This window comes from Nestor notabilis, unplaced genomic scaffold (assembly GCF_000696875.1).
Source record: "Nestor notabilis isolate BGI_N333 unplaced genomic scaffold, ASM69687v1 scaffold11405, whole genome shotgun sequence".
Classification (NCBI taxonomy): Eukaryota; Metazoa; Chordata; class Aves; order Psittaciformes; family Psittacidae; genus Nestor; species Nestor notabilis.
This window is the reverse complement of record NW_009927977.1, coordinates 18,042-34,263: the sequence shown is the minus strand read 5'-3', so window position 1 is coordinate 34,263 and position 16,222 is coordinate 18,042. Positions and strand designations below refer to the sequence as shown.

The window sequence follows — 16,222 nt, the reverse complement described above, 5'->3', positions numbered from 1 at the left end:
AGCCGTGGTCTTGCCCTACACCCCCAACCATGTGTGGTGGCTGTGTCCAGAACGCGGCCCAGCTTGACAGGACTTAGCTTTCCAGGGGTCCAGGTCTTGGTGTGGGTGCAGAGGGAGGAACCTATCATGTAGGAGTGAGATTGGCAGAATGTAAGTATTTCGAAAATCGGAATCCCAGGCTGGTTTGTGTTGGAAGGGATCTTAAAGCTCAGCCAGTTCCAACCCCCTGCCACAGGCAGGGACACCTTCCACTAGACCAGGTTGCTCCAAGCCCCTGTGTCCAACCTGGCCTTGAACACTGCCAGGGATGGGGCAGCCACAGCTCCTCTGGGCAACCTGTGCCAGGGCCTCAGCACCCTCACAGGGAAGAACTTCTGCCTAAGAGCTCATCTCAGTCTCCCCTCTGGCAGGTTAAAGCTATTCCCCTTGTCAAAAGTCCCTACAGGCCCTTGTCCAAAGCCCCTCTCCAGGCTTCTTCTAGTCTCTTTAGGGCAGCTGCTCTGAGGTCTCCCCTTAAGGAGCCTTCTCTTCCCCAGGCTGAACCAGCCCAGCTCTCTCAGCCTGTCTCCAGAGCAGAGCTGCTCCAGCCCTCGCAGCATCTCTGTGGTCTCCTCTGGACTCACTCCAACAGCTCCATGTCCCTCTTGTGTTGTTGCCCCAGAGCTGGATCAGGACTGCGGGAGGGGCCCCCCAAGAGCGCAGCAGAGGGGGAGAATCCCCTCCCTCGACCTGCTGCTCATGCTGTGCTCAGGACAGCGGGGTTCTGGGCTGAAGCACACACCGCCTTGTCGTGGTGAGCCAAATAACCTTCTCCAACTAGTCCGTGCGTTAGCCCCACAGCTGAGTTCATTGCGTAAGTGTTGCTAAAGTCACATTATAGAGCTACCCAAATATGACAGGAAAAGGTTGGTGCAGTTAACAGCATTTGGGCTCTTTCTTTCTCTCCTGATGTGCACGCATTCAAAGCTTGAACATTAGGTGTCTCTGTTGACTAAAAATTGGTCCCAGAGAGACCTCTGCCAATTCAAGAGCTTGTCTGCCATCACCTGCACACAGCAAGTGTGGACAGGGCTGGGAGAGCTAAGCCTCTGGTTAACGGAGGCTAAAGCCTGGACCCTTCCATTACCTGCTGAGCCAGGAGGAGGCAAAAAGGGCCTGGAGGGGGCTGCCATGAGGCTGTTCCCTAGCCTGAGGGTACTGCACCTTACCCATGTGATAAAAGCGATCCAAAACCAGGTTCTGGATCTACAGTCTCTGCTCCACAGCCAAAGACCAGGACCTTCTCTACTTCATTACTAACGCAGAGGTAACCTTATGTTGCGCAGTGGCCAGCCTTTGATAGATGTAGAATACGGCACTGATTTCACTAGCGCTTTGGTTCAAGGTTGTGCCCAAGCTAAACTGGTCTGGTTGAGAGGCCAGGTGACTCCTGGTCACCTGATGTACCTAGACTGCTTCCAGGCCTCCTGCTGCTGTCTCTGCTGCTGCTCTCAGCAGACATGCTGTACACAGAAGGTAACCTATAAATCACTGCTGAAAGCTTTGATTTGTTTGTAGGTTAAAATGAAGATGTGCTTAAGTGGGAATGGACCAGACCCCTAGAGCTCTCGCTCCGGCAATTACCAGACTACAGTAAGATGAAACGGCACTGCTACAGCCCACAGGCTTTGATTCCCTTAGCACCCCTGCACTCATGTTATCATCCTACTGCTGATGACCATACTTGTTTTTCTGAACAAGGCTCTTCTGAGCAGAAGTCAGAGCCAAAACAAAGTAGATGCACCACAACAAAAATCTCTGAAACCACTCTCCTTTTTCATCTGTGAGGGAGTGGATCCAGGAGTCTCACTGTTCTGCATGTATTCAGTGCTCTCAGAACAGTCTTGCTGAGGGCTTGCCAGCTGTAGGTCAACAGTCCCCAGCATAACAGCAAAGCTGCCTTTCTGGAACAAGGTCTGAACCTGTTCCAGAGGCACTGTAATAAGAGTTGGATTTGTAACCTCAGAAACAGTATTTTATTGGAAGTCAACAGATACATAGATAAAATACAAATATTAACAGATGAAGTTAGCAAACACTAACTTACTTAACATGGGGTGTAACTGATTTATAGGTAACGAGAGTGCGAGAACCTGGATAACCAGAGCACTGAATAACCAATTTAGCAGCACCACTTCTCTGCAAACTATACAGGGTGGTATTTACTGATTTAAAACTTCAGTGGATGCCATTCTGTTCAATGTAACATTAAAACAGTGAAATAATCTCATGAGCTACAGTTCTACTGAGCCAAGTTCTACCTCCATTTACATAAAATTCATTAATGCAATCAAGACAGAATCTGTTTAATCTTTTTAAAGTTAAAAACTGAACTCAGAGTCTAACCTAACCTTATTTTGCTAGAAAATGCCTGTACTAGATATCCTCATCTAGCCCAGTATTGGCTACATGATCTAAAGTAACTACTCTGTAGAAAAATTACTGACACACATGCAGGAATTTAAACCAGCACTGTTTGATCATCTTCAGAGGTCTCTTCAGAAATATGTTTTCCATTTCAACTTGCTGTTGTTCGTCTCCAAGAATTTTATACATTCCAAAGCAGTGTCTTCAATGGATTTAGATGAGCCACTAAGATTTGCAGTGAAGTAAGGCATAACACCTGATGTCACTTGATTGAAGTAACATACCTGTTTAAACAAAAATAAATGAAACTAAAAAGCATATGGATTGCAATAATTGGACATTTTTTTCAGAGGCTAGATGAGTATCAAAGTTTTTATGGATGTCAATAGAAACACAGAGTGCTTCTGAAACTGAAGGCAGTAATTAGCAAAAAGAGCATGCCTTTTTTGCACTACTTTAGTGATCTCAGTGTCCTCACTACTGACAGGTCCTCCAGCACCTGCAGGTAAATGCACGCAGCAGTGCAGCAAGACATTCTGTGTAACCTGTTACATAGATACACTTTGTGAACAAAGCTGTGGCTTGAAAAAAGAATCCTGGCCACTGAGAGTTTCTGAATGTTTTCAGAAATGTATTTTCCTAAATGGAAGTTATCACTTTCCCATGGAAAAGAACATTGGTCCAGAGATGGGACTTGGATCACATTATTTCTGACATGTCAAAGTTAAAGTTAAGCTTTTAATCTGAACTGGTTCACTGATTTTCCTCTGCAGCCAGAAAAGAGATGGAGAGCACGAGAGACCAGTTTAATGCACACCTTCTAGAAGCATATTTTAGGGTTGAACGATTGACTGGAGGTGCCTGGCCATCTCTAGTTTAGATTTCATTCCTAACATTCAGATTGGCCAAAGCTGGACAAGACGGATTCCACTTCATGGAATAAAGAATGTCTTAATAACCAGACTGAACTCTGGGGAAATAGACTCTTCTTTTTTTTTGTTGTATTGCTGATACTGTTCCAGACTGCTAGCAAAAATATGACTATATGCACATGTAACACTGCAGGAAAGGAGACACAGCCGAGGTCTGCAGAACTACTCACTGTACAGGAGCCATCGCTGTCACTGTAGATCTGGAATCCAGCACAGAGGATTTCACTTCTACAGTATTCTGAAGAAGGTGGCACAGACGGGATGGTAACTGACTTCACAGCTACTATGTAAGGTTCACTGCAGGGCAAGGGGAGGAATCAAACACTTCTTCAACAAGATACACGTAAATGAGTACAGAGTATGCACAGTGACACCAAAGATGTCATTTTCATACAAAGGCAAACAAACACCTCTATTTTTTAATTTATCCTGCTCTCTACAACCCACATTTACAGAACTGGGGCCTTGAAGCAACCCTTATTAAGAGGCTTTACAGTGTGGCCTCAGCAAAGGTAGACAGGATTCAGCTTCCAGATGTATGGGGCGATAAAGCAAGCACAGTTCACAATACTGCATTTTAGAAGCAATATTCTGTTAAAATGAAGAATTACTGAATATAAGAAATTGACACTAAGGAATAGTAAGTTACACCAGATGGTCCCATTTATCTATGTTTCATTATAAAGGAACAAAAGGAAATCTAATGGAAAAAAAAAATAATCAATGTATCCATCTTAAACCGATCAATGGGCTTTTTAAACCAAATTCAGCAGCAAAATTTACAGATACAATAAATGTGTCACACTGAAGTTTCATGAAGGGACAATCACTTCTTTAAGAAAGAAAATCTCCAGAATTACATTAAATGGGATTACAAAGAAGCCATTTCAAACAAACAAACAGACAAACTCCCAGTTTTGTGCTTCAGCACACTGACAGGCCCTTTGGGACATGCCTTTTTCCGAATTGCTTGTTTGGAATTCTGGCCTATTTTCCCTCATAATAGAAGAGTCACTATCAAAAAAGCAATACTGGACTACACTACAAACTTTTGATGCTCTGAATTTACTTCATTGCTCCTTCGTGTTGCAAAATAAATCTGGGTTTGCAAACTCAGCTAATAATCTGATTTCTTAAAAAAATAAAATATCTTTGCTACCCAAAAACAGGCCCAGGCAAAGGTCAACAGTAATCAAAACTGAGGCTCCAAAGTGCTGACAGTTAAACTTGAAACTGCATACTCACCTTGGCTTACAGGGATGCCTTTGAGACACAAGAATCACAAAGTCTCTGGGTTTATGGCCAGTCATGGGCGGAGAAGTAACATAATATATTTTCTCATCTTCGTTCACAGGCTGCAGGACCTTGCAAGTTCTGCAAATGTATTTAATACACACACACACACACATGCAGACCCTGATATATGCAATAACATCTCCTATGAAAAACATAGTACATACATATATCCCATCCTAACAGTAAGCCTACAATTTTCATGTTCAGACAGCAAGAAGAGGAAGGAACACAGAGTGGAAAATTGAGGTTTTCCACACCACCTCATTCATTGACACCACTTCTCTGTCCCACAGAACTGTTAAAAAGTGCTGCAAGGTGCTGGAGTAATGTCTTAAAAGTGTACCTTTTGCACACTGATTGGGATGACATTAGCTTGCAAGCTGTAACACACTTGCTGAATAACCAATTATCACCCATCTGACACACCACAGGAAAGACAGTTGTAAAGTTTTATTCAAAGTTGTTTTCAGACAGGAGCGCTCTTCCCCTGTCTTTGGAAGTACTGATACTATCTCTGAGTTTTCACTTCAAAGAAAAGTCAGAGTTTTCCTATGCACTGGAGTAATTAATTTATTTCATTTCAGCTTCTACTGCCTCTGCAATAACCACTGGCTAAGCCAGTACTTCATTTTCACCAGTCAATCAGGTTTCATGGTAGTCATAAGAAAGCTGAATTTTTTGGCTGTAGATATGGATAGCTGATTTAGTATTTCATTGCATTTCATTTGTTATAAACTATAAATGCAGCAGAGACTGTAAATTTTCGAATATCCCCATGCTTCCACTATCACCCTCTGGTAAAAATCTTTCAGACAGGGCAGAATGACTAACAAACAGAAAAAACCTTTTTCTTTAAGACAATGCTCACTAAATCTGATTAGTATTACCAATTCAATTGTCTCTAGTCATTATTCTACACCATATAAGGCAAATAAAAAACCTCAAACACCCTTTACAGCAATTCTGAAGCCCATTTCAATTCAGATAATCTTTACACATTAACTTTTCTTGAAATACACATTTTGAAGAACTACATTTCCTGACTTCTCACTTTGACTGTATGAAGCTGAGCATTAGTGTCCCAAACATTAACGTGAAGGAGCCCATAGCTTTGCCTTACTTCTTACAGAGAGCATGCACAATATATCCTCTCTGAATTATAGGCAACATTAAAGTTAAACCTTTTAACATACACACGTCTAGGCATGGAATTTTGTTCATTTTTGAAAAGGGTAACCTCTGCTGCAGCTCTTTTTTCTGACAGTCCAGGGCAACTGTATTTTAAAATCTGATTAAGAAGAAATCAGATTTTATTTTTAAGGTTAACACCTCCCTCCCATCCATACTCTAACTAATTAATCTTTAATGTCAACTTCTTACAGCAATTTCTGCTTAATTAGGCAGAAAAGTCTCAACATCTCAAAAAACATTTGTGTTAGAAAAGGTTAACTATCAGTGGATTAGAACAGTCTTAAAGAAAGGTAACTTCTTACAAGAAATGTTTGTCCCATTGTAAGCGTAATGTGAAGTCAGACAAAAGAGAGAAAGCTAGATGTGATGGTATCTTCACTTGCATTTCAACTTTGAGTGACAACATATCACCCTCCTCGTGAGTCCATATTTTTATCTGAAAAAGTGTACAACATATTAAAACCAAGGAACGATTACTGTAAATGCTTTAACACTTATAAATGTTGCACATTTAGGACTTAGGCAGGTTTTCTCAGGAGTACCTATGAAACTATATGTTGCAGATGAATGCAGACATACAGTTTTACGTTAAAATACGGCACAATGTAAAATCAAGTACACCGATAGCATAGTGACATCAGAATTGTAATTACATCTGGTTAGGTATAGCTACATTAGCTTGCAAGTGGAAGTGAACGAACTAGAGGCCAGTATGACCTCTTTTTCACACTATGCATATACAGTCTCTAAATACCCTTTACGTGGCAGGCGACTTCAAAAAAATGAGTTATTGCAGTGTAATTTTTTTTCTGTCAGGACCATGAAGATGTCATCATTGTCATACACAACAGCAGATCCACTTAGGAATGGGGTTAAAAGCCTCTTTTCATCTTTGATACAGGAAGTCTCCTCACAGGGGGCTCAGTTCACTAACTCCAAAACCTAATGGGGCAAGCTAAGGAACTCGTGCAGTTCTTTCTGGGAATCTGGCATCAGTGATTGGTGACAGGAGATTGGACTTTTTATACCAGGGCAGGTCAGTATCAGTCCACAATTCTACCATTTTCTTAACCTGGCCCTTGAGCCAGACTGAGTTACAGAAATATGGCATAAATACGGGAGAGAAAGGAAAGGTAATAGGAATTTATTAGGAATGAATCCCATTCAATTTATGTAAGGTATCTAGAAGTGCTAGTCACTTAAAGCTTTCCAGAAATTTGAAACTACAGACAGAATTCACTGGCTGTAGCACTGGTGAGCAGGAGCAATCTGGAGCGAGGCCATACCAGATGAGACGAGCATCCCTGCAGCATGTGCGAAATAAGACAAACCAAGCAACTGCCCTCCCTACCATCTGGATTTTGGAACATATCCAGCAATCCTGTGCATTGCTGCTTTGAGGGCTTATCTAGAAACGTCCACCCGGGAACAGATTTTTACAAAAGCACTTTCCAAGCTTACAAGGTATAATTTTAGATGATAGATGGATGACCTCCTTGATCCACCCCTCCAACCTATGCAGTTCAGAAGCTTGTCTTTAATTAGTAATTAGAAGAGTTCAACTACTTCAGCTTCCTTTTACATGCAAATTAGCCACACATTGGCCTATGTACTCTTCCCCTAAATGACTCAACAATTCTCTTTGCAAAATACATCCCTCCCCATTCCCCCCACCCCTTCCCTACTTTTTATTGTGATGAAGAGCACCAAGAGTTAAGGATATATTGAAAAACTACTTCAAAACATAGTTTTGCCTCTCTTGTTCAACACTTGCAGTGTTTTGTCTTGATTATTTTGAGTCTATTGCTAGTCATAGGCCTAAATCCTAACACAGAGAATTCAAAACTAATAACCTGTATATAACAATGCACGCACAGTCATTGCAAAAGAAGGGTTTGGTATGTTCTATAAGTCCTACATAATGCAAGAAGTTGAGCAGAAGAGACTGCTTAGAATTAGTGGACTTTACTCCCAAATTAAAATTTGATGTTCTGATGATATGATGTGCTAAATTGTTGCCCAAATCCTAGGAAGTTCAACAGATTTTCATTTCTAAGTGATACAAAATCAGTAAGTTTCATCATCTCTTATTTTTTTTTCTACACATCTTTTGGTTAATGGAGCATTTGTGCAACAACAAAGATTTTGTGTGTTTTCATATTTTCATGTCTTGGCATAAGTTAAAAAACCCAGCATAACCCAGCGAGCATCTCGCTGAAGTAAAGTCTGGCGCATAGCAGAGAGCCCAAGAGCTTCTAGTAACCAGCTACAGGATGCATGAATCAATATTGCTCTAAGGCGTAGAAAGGAAATCATGTTTTAGGAGTCTTCTCCTAAAGAAAACAGGATAGGCAGCTGTTAAAACATATCCCTGCTAAGTGAACACTGGTAAGGCTAGATTATTACTATATGCCTGCAAGTCTTGTGGCTCTGTGTTGAAGTGCCACTTTCTACCTTCAAAAGTTGTCAATCAAATTGGGGTCCTTCTAGTTCCAGGGAAAAGGGAACAAATCCTCAGCATATACAGAAGCACATGCTACTTTGTAAAACCTACCAACTAGAATATTTCATCTCAAATACAGTTCAGCCTAATGTCCTTGACAGTCTACTTTCCTACAGTATGGCTGCCTTCAGGCAGAGCACTGACCAGCACTACTACCAGATTCCCACTATTTGTTCTCTCAGCCTCTCCCCAAGAAACCATTTAATGAACACTGAAGAGGTCAGTTTGACTGGAGATGCTGCTATGCATGTCTACCAAAGAAGGCTTTCTGTGTCTACACCAGTGCATACACCAAGGATGAGGATCAAGACCTGCTGCATGAGTGCAGAGAACATAAGACTGGTAGGATGTGGGTGTGCTGGCCTGCAGTGTTTAAGGAACGATTCTGAGCTAGGTATAGTTTCTTAAGGGATATCCCCTTGTGCTCATGTTTGCAAAAGTGACAAAAGTGAGCGTGAAATCGTGACAAGTGCACCAACTAACACTAGCCAAGTAAGTTTCATTAACAGGAGCTGGCACAAACCCTTCCTTGGAGCTGCATCTATACCAGCATTTAGGGATTTGAGCACATATCTTCAATTTGACTGGAGGAATTGTGTAAGTGAAGTTCAGGATTGGTTTCACTCTCACTTTCTTTATCAAAGATCAGATCTAATCCACATAGGGCAACAAGTATACCCTCTGCCTACTGCTGATACCCACACTGACAGCAGTTTACTTTGTGCCTACAAGTAGATGTTAATAAGAAAGAAGACTTACTAATGGAATAAACAGTACACAACAACAGAAGTGGCATACAATCATGTAACCAAAAGTAGGGTTTGCTACCACAGGACTGCTATATCCTGTGTATATGCAGCCACCATATATCCTGGGGAAAAAAAAAAAAAAAAAAAAAGCAGTGTGCTGCCCTGGATCTCTGACATTTCTTAAAGGAATATTTTATGACTGACAATGCCAGATTATGCAGAAATGTCCAGAACAATGGGAATAGATGGTTAGTCTTTACCCATTGACAGCATCAGTGTGATTTCTACCTTAACTATCTAAAAGGGGTTAAATCATGACATCATCCTACATCCTGCCTGAGATTTTGCTGGATTTAAGATACTTCAATTAGATGAAAGAACAGCTAGAAAAAGCTACTTGGGATTTTCAACCACATGAGTCCCAAGTGGCTTAGAAGCAGATCTTACTGTCAAGACTATTTTAAGATACCCAAAAAAGGGGATAAAGTTCCACACTTCAGTAATACTAGAAGGTACCTGGTGGCTTGCTGAAAGAAATAACATCATGCTGTTTTAAAATGTCATCCAGAATGTGCATGAGGCTTGGGTTTTTTTGTATGAAGTCATTTCTTCACAACATTTAATGCTGTTTTTATTACAGGTTTCAAGCATCTGCTGTTAACAACGAAAGAAACTAAGATTATGGCACTACCAGTGGATGCAGAAAGAAAGTTTCACACAGATAGTAACACAGTCTTAAGCTGAAGCTTGAAAATAACACTCAATTTTTCATTCTGATTGTTCAAGCTTGCTTTTTTGAGGATGAGTGCTGTCTGTCATATATTTGGCACAAAAGTGCTTACTGGAAGTTATTAACCACTGGAACAACCGACACACAGAACTGGTGTGTTTGCCATCACTAGAATTCCTTATGAATTATATCTATTGTCTTACTCAAGTAGCTTACTGACTAGATGCAATAATCAGGAAGAGAAGTTTCATAACCTGTGACATGCAGGAAGACAGACCTAAAGATATTAACAGTTTTTTCTTGTCCCCAAACACCTCTGAATCTACATGACCTTAATCTGCCGGTCACTAACCATATTTCAGAAACCAAACCTTAACAGGTATCCCTCAATAGTCTGGGAAACAGGCACTGCAATTAAGTTAGAAGAATTTTCCCAGCTAAATTATCTTGCTACTGGTTTTCTTAACAACATCTTCCTATCTTAAAACTGGCTCACACAATATTCCTAACTGATTTTGAGTTTACAACACTGATCAATGAATAGGGAGGTGCTTTGCTTCTAGGCTTTTGTGATTTTTTAATAGAAAGAGGACAGAAGTAAAAATATCTGCAAGGAAAAATGTGCACAGGAAAAGTCAAGTGGACAGGACAAGGAGGAATGGTTTTAACCTGACAGAGGGAAGACTTAGATTAGAGACTAGGAAGGTCTTCCCTGTGAGGGTGGTGAGGCCCTGGCACAGGTTGCCCAGAGAAGCTGTGGCTGCCCCATCCCTGGCAGTGCTCAAGGCCAGGTTGGACAGGTCCTGGTGTCGGGTCAGCTACGGTGGGCACTTGGTGCAACGGGGTCTAGTGGAAGGTGTCCCTGCCTGTGCCTTTAAGGTCCCTTCCAACCCAAACCAGTCTGGGATCCTGTGATTCTACTGAGAAGACAGGGACTGAAAAATACGGTATATAAATTCCTGTAATCTGCCCATTAAGAGTGTCCATTTGGAACTACCACCAGATAATGCCTGCTACTTTGCAGTATCTCACATGCTGCAAAGCTGGTCAAGACAGTATATTACAGGGTGCCGCACATGTTTTACTTATCATAGTGACATGAGAAGCACCACAGATCATCAACAGCACTGCCTCATCAAAGATGTCTAACTGGTTTTTCAGTGGAATCAAACCATTTGGCAAAACCAAATTGCAAAACCAAGCATGTCAATTGTGGCAAAAAAAAACCCTCACAGAAATGAGATACGAGTTTGTTTGCATTTTTACACTCTCCTTGTGTGTTGCTCAACAACCACAACTGATCAGTTGCTGGCAAGTCTGCCCTTCTGGGATCCAAGTCCTTGCGTTCGCCAGCCATTCAAACCATCTTAGAAGAACTCCATGGTACTTCCAGTTTGCACAGTGTTCTGGACAATCAGAGATTGCTTTTCAACATTTTGGGTAACCTCTGGGAGTTTTGGTTTTCAGACCTAGCCACAGTACTGAACACTGTCAAAACAAATGTAAAATGTTTTTCTGCACCCACCTCTTACGGTGAAACATAACATGGCTATGTAGCTAGCCACAGTTACGCACTTACATTATCCAGTGTACTGGTTATTTCCCATCCTGGTTTTGCTGCTAGGTGTGTCAGTGCAGCTATATTGCTGTAACTCATATATGCCTGTAAATCATAGAATAATAGAACAGTTAGGGTTGGAAATGACCTTGAGATCATCTAGTTCCAACCCCCCTGCCCTGGGCAGGGACAAAGTAAGATACATTTCTGAAAATGAAGGGACAAAGCTACGTTTCACTGAACACTGCAGAAATTAGGTGTTCTTTTTCTATCATTATCCTTCAATGGCAAACAAATGTATATTGTCCCGTAAGTGTTCCTTCTAGAAAACACAGTCCAGTAGTTTCTGAATTAAATACTTTCAATAGCTAGATTATGTGCTCACATTGCTGTTGGCAGACAACAACAACAAAACACTACTTTTGGCTTCTCCAATTATAAAACAGTGCAGAAAAACTGTGACCCCCCCAAGAGATAATACAGGTAAACCTCTCAGACCACTAAATTAATGGTTTTGTCCATCTTCCTCCTCAGGAATTAAAAACTACTAGAAAATTAACCTCTTCATTGTGATCTAGCTGTGGTCTATCTTGGCAATTGCTTTACACAGCATGCTAAGAGCAGAAAAAGTGCAAATATATCCATTATTTATGCTTGATTACAGTGGATGGAGTTCTCATTTAACCACTGTATATAGAGAATACAGCCTTAGAGTCTTTAATGACAGGTTTCAATTGAATATTAAAAAAATCTAAAGTAAGCTATTTTTATAATTGTGTCTGTATTTCTATTTATTGTTTTGCAGAAAAGAAATGCTGCTTCAAACAACGGAGATGCCACTGTTAACAGCAAATCACTTCCTGCATTATAATTTTCTATTATTTATTTTTTCAAGTAATGGAAGAAGTCCGGGTAAAACTGCTGGGAGCCACTGAGATCTTAAACCCAATGAAAATTTAACCACAAAAATCTGACACTGAAAAAAACATTTAGGGTGTCTATAAATCCACCTAAATTCAGGTTTCGGGTTCATCACTACTGATTGCATGTTTACACTGTTTCACTGTTCACCTGTCTGTTGGTATGTCTCTGCCCACCTTTTAGCATTTACTAAATGGTCTTTTCATAGCAACTGAGAAAGTCAGTGGCTGGATAAAGCAAAAAAAGGGAAAAAAAAAAAAACCCCACAAAAACTCTCAAGAAACTAACTCCTTCTCAGGAGAATTCAGCTTTTTAAAAGCTGGGAACACTGGGACATAAATCTGTAGGAGACCTTACAGCTCGGCTGCTTAAGGGATCACTTGCTAAGAGTCTGTCTTAAAGCCATTTTTAATTATACGTATGAAATTTATTCTTAGATCAATAGTGAACGATCTACTCTCTTTTCCTTTCTTTTCGGGGGTGTGGGGGGAGATAATTTTATTACACATTGATCCATTCTTCTATGACTATCTTAACACTTAAGTACGAACAGTCCACTCTAGAATCTGGTAGGTACAACTGTTATACACACCCAAAAAGTGTACAAATACACCATTTTATGCAACTAAGAATAGGACATGATCTACAGATTACCTGGTTGCTTCGTTCCCAGAGATCAGAAGGTTTGTCTACTTTAGCAGATAGTATGCATTTTCTAAAAGAAAATTCAAAAGAAAAATGATAGCATGAATGGTTCTTTATACGTTCTTTCTATATATGCTAGAAACAATCACTTCTACAGTGTCTTCTGATCACTTCCAAAGTGTCTTCTAAATCTTTTACAGGTATTTTTATCAATTTTCAGTTGCAAGACAGGTTTGCAATAACTCCCTTTTCTTCCCAAGAAAGACAGGGAAACAAAATAAACCATAGAGCAAAGTATTTTTGAGACAAGTAACCTTTAATAATTTAAATGCAACTTGGGAAAAATTGTTCAGAAAGTTAAGCACCATAATAGTTATGTTTGAGGAGACTTTCACTATTAAACAAATGATCACTTTTTTAGAGGATACATTAAAACATAAACTTTTCAAGATCAAGTTCTCCTTGTAACCCAACTATATACCTGGTTAGTCGAATTCTCCTTCGGGCAATAGCTCCATGGTATCGCCTCACACCATCCTTTACAAAAAGTAAACCAGACAGTAACACATCTGATTATTTCAAGATACAGTCTAAAAGAAGACAACTAAAAATTATTTCTTACAGATGGACAGATGCCAGAGATGTATTTCAAGCAAATAATGTACTCTGTATATTGGCCTTTACCCAGATTCGCCTGAGCAAGTGGTTTACTTCTGACTTGACAGTATTCCCTTAAATTTGCACCAACAATCCAATAAGAAGTCTGTATCATGGTAGCACACTGCTAGCACTTTCTGGTTCTAAACCAGTGGCAGCTGGGCAGTACACCATACATATTCTACTCTTTCTAAATGTGCCATCCACCAACTAAACTATTAATCCAATTCATCAGCATCTGATGTTCAAAGCACAAAGGAAGAACTCCTATTTTAGCGCATATAGATCTGGGACACAAAAAGCGCTGTGCAAACAGATGTGATCTGCCTATTCAGGTGGCAGGTCTTCCCTCATTATTATGCTCCCCGGTGGATGTTTTTCTGAAGCACAGAAGCAACCTAAGAACATACATCACACCAAACTGCATTCAAAGTCAATAGGACTTGTTATCCTGAAGGCCATGTCACTTCAGAAAAGCTCTTTTCCTCACCTTTTAAGAGCTGACATGTAGCTTCTGGAATAAGAAGACTCTCCAGATTATTACAACTCAGCCTTCTTTAAACTACATAATATATTTTGAAAACATCTCTTGCCTGTTTCATAGAGCTCTCCCATACCAGCTGTCACTTCCAGTCAAAAGACCACTGAAAGTTTAAACTACTTTGAGCACATATCAGTTTTCCAAGATTTGTTTGCTTTACTCTAAACAAATGTGTGTGCTTGTTCTTATCTTGATGTTTGTGGATGCCCCTCTAGGCAGGTCTTTAGGGAAGCACTATTTTTCTGACACAAGCTAAACTGCTATGGCTTCTTTTGTTTGTTTTTTTCAGAGGAAGAGTCAGTTCTTCCTCTTTGAACACCATGTAAGGGACAGTAACAAACCTTACTAACTCAGCTAGTACATAGGACACCTTAATTTATTTGCCCAGTTGCCATTTCATAAAATATAAGTTCCCTGATGCTGAATAATCCTTTCATTTCTGTCTATGCTGGCTCTCTAAAAATTCTGTAACTGGAGCAGTAAGGTTAATGACAGGTGACATCACAGCAAATAATTCCAACAATAGTATTCAAACTGCTCTGAGTGCTTCATGAATCACTTTCAGGGAAACACATGCTGAGATGTCCATGCCAAAGGAACTGGAAAGCCCACCCATGTCATGGGGTTTGATTCCTACAGATTTGCTTATTAATTCTATTTCTCACCTTCATTAAGGGTTTATAAAAATAACTTTTATTCTCTGAACACTTAGGAGTTTCATCTACAGTCGGTGGAGGCTGCACAAGACAGGTATAGATAGGGGCAAAAACCTGCAAAAACCAGATTCTTCTTCCCTGTCCATTAACTAACTACAGAATTCAAAATGATCACTACCCTCCACTACACCTCTCAGTTTTGGATGACTGAAGTTAACAATGAAAAATCGCTCACTCAAAGACAAATATTTCATTTTGAGGTTTTTTTCTTCTGCAAGAAGATTAATTTTAGTGCCCTGTTTAGTCCTCGATTTCCCCAGCAAGTGAAATGCATGTCACACAGTGCCTGGATGTGTGACATGCAGTGTTGTAGGTTGGACCACATTATCATAGAATCACAGAACCATAGAATAGTCTGGGTTGGAAAGGACCTTAAGATAATCTAGTTCCAAACCCTCTGCGTGGGCACCTCACCATGTTGCACTACACCATGTCACCCAAGATGCCATCCAACCCTGCCTTGAACAGTGCCAGGAATCCCACAGAATCACAGAATCAACTAGGTTGGAAAAGACCCTTAAGATCATCAAGTCCAACCATCCTGTGTGCATTCATCCTATTCCTGGGGATGAGAGCTGACCTGTGTAGTAGGTTTGATTCTGGGGAGGGTGAGCAGCTCTCCATTGTCATTTACAGCGTTAAAAATGAGAAACGCGCTGTTAATGTGCCGTGCCCGGTTCTTGATCCATTCTTCACAGTTATAAGCCTCAACACGGACACCAACCTCCACACTGAAATAAAAGTTTAAATTAATTATTGAACTACTACAAGTGACGCAGAAGTAGCTCTGAGACATACTAAAAAGGGCTGATGTATACCTTTCTCTGCGAGGGAGGCCTGACTCAAATAGCTTCTGTAGCATACAAAATAAATTACTCAGTCTGGACAGAAACATTTCAGAAATAAAATAAAAAGTGGAACTAGTTTGAATTATGTAGCAAAATATGACCACTAGTAAGCATACTGTGAGAACAGACAGCAAAAGTGAACAGGATGATACTGATTTGACATTTAGCAGAAGCATGGTATGAAGGCAATTCATTCCCTGCCAGCATTCAGTGGGGCCAAATACACGTACAAAGAAAACAGACACAGAACAGCAATGCGAGGGTAACATTTGTCCCTTGTACGAAATTTGGAGGAGGAATTACTTTAGCTTCTGCCTTCTTGTGGCTTGTCTCGCTACACCTTTTGCAACTTCTGAACATGTCCTCCTGCTGGGACAGGGTTCCACATAACATGTGTCATAGCCCTGGCATAACCTGACAGTCTGTTAGCCCAAAGCCATGCTGTGGATGGGGAAATAGCCTAGCAGAGAAGTGCTATCTTGTTGCCAAAGGTCAGAGGAGAGTAATTCTCTGTAAGGCAAACACGACA

At 40.6% G+C, this 16,222-nt stretch overlaps 1 protein-coding gene across 1 annotated transcript in view; it reads right to left on the bottom strand.

Annotated features, from left to right (window-relative positions):
• Nucleotides 1–2,537: 2,537 nt before the first annotated feature.
• Nucleotides 2,538–16,222, bottom strand: part of ACOT12 (acyl-CoA thioesterase 12) — a 29,217-nt gene continuing 15,532 nt past the window's right edge. Inside the window, exons 7-14 of the mRNA XM_010014305.1 lie at nucleotides 15,426–15,576; nucleotides 13,413–13,468; nucleotides 12,941–13,001; nucleotides 11,387–11,470; nucleotides 6,128–6,261; nucleotides 4,584–4,712; nucleotides 3,509–3,635; nucleotides 2,538–2,690 (exon numbers count right to left, since the gene is read on the bottom strand). Coding sequence (XP_010012607.1) covers nucleotides 2,538–2,690; nucleotides 3,509–3,635; nucleotides 4,584–4,712; nucleotides 6,128–6,261; nucleotides 11,387–11,470; nucleotides 12,941–13,001; nucleotides 13,413–13,468; nucleotides 15,426–15,576 — 895 coding nt within the window. The remainder of the gene's footprint in view (nucleotides 2,691–3,508; nucleotides 3,636–4,583; nucleotides 4,713–6,127; nucleotides 6,262–11,386; nucleotides 11,471–12,940; nucleotides 13,002–13,412; nucleotides 13,469–15,425; nucleotides 15,577–16,222) is intronic.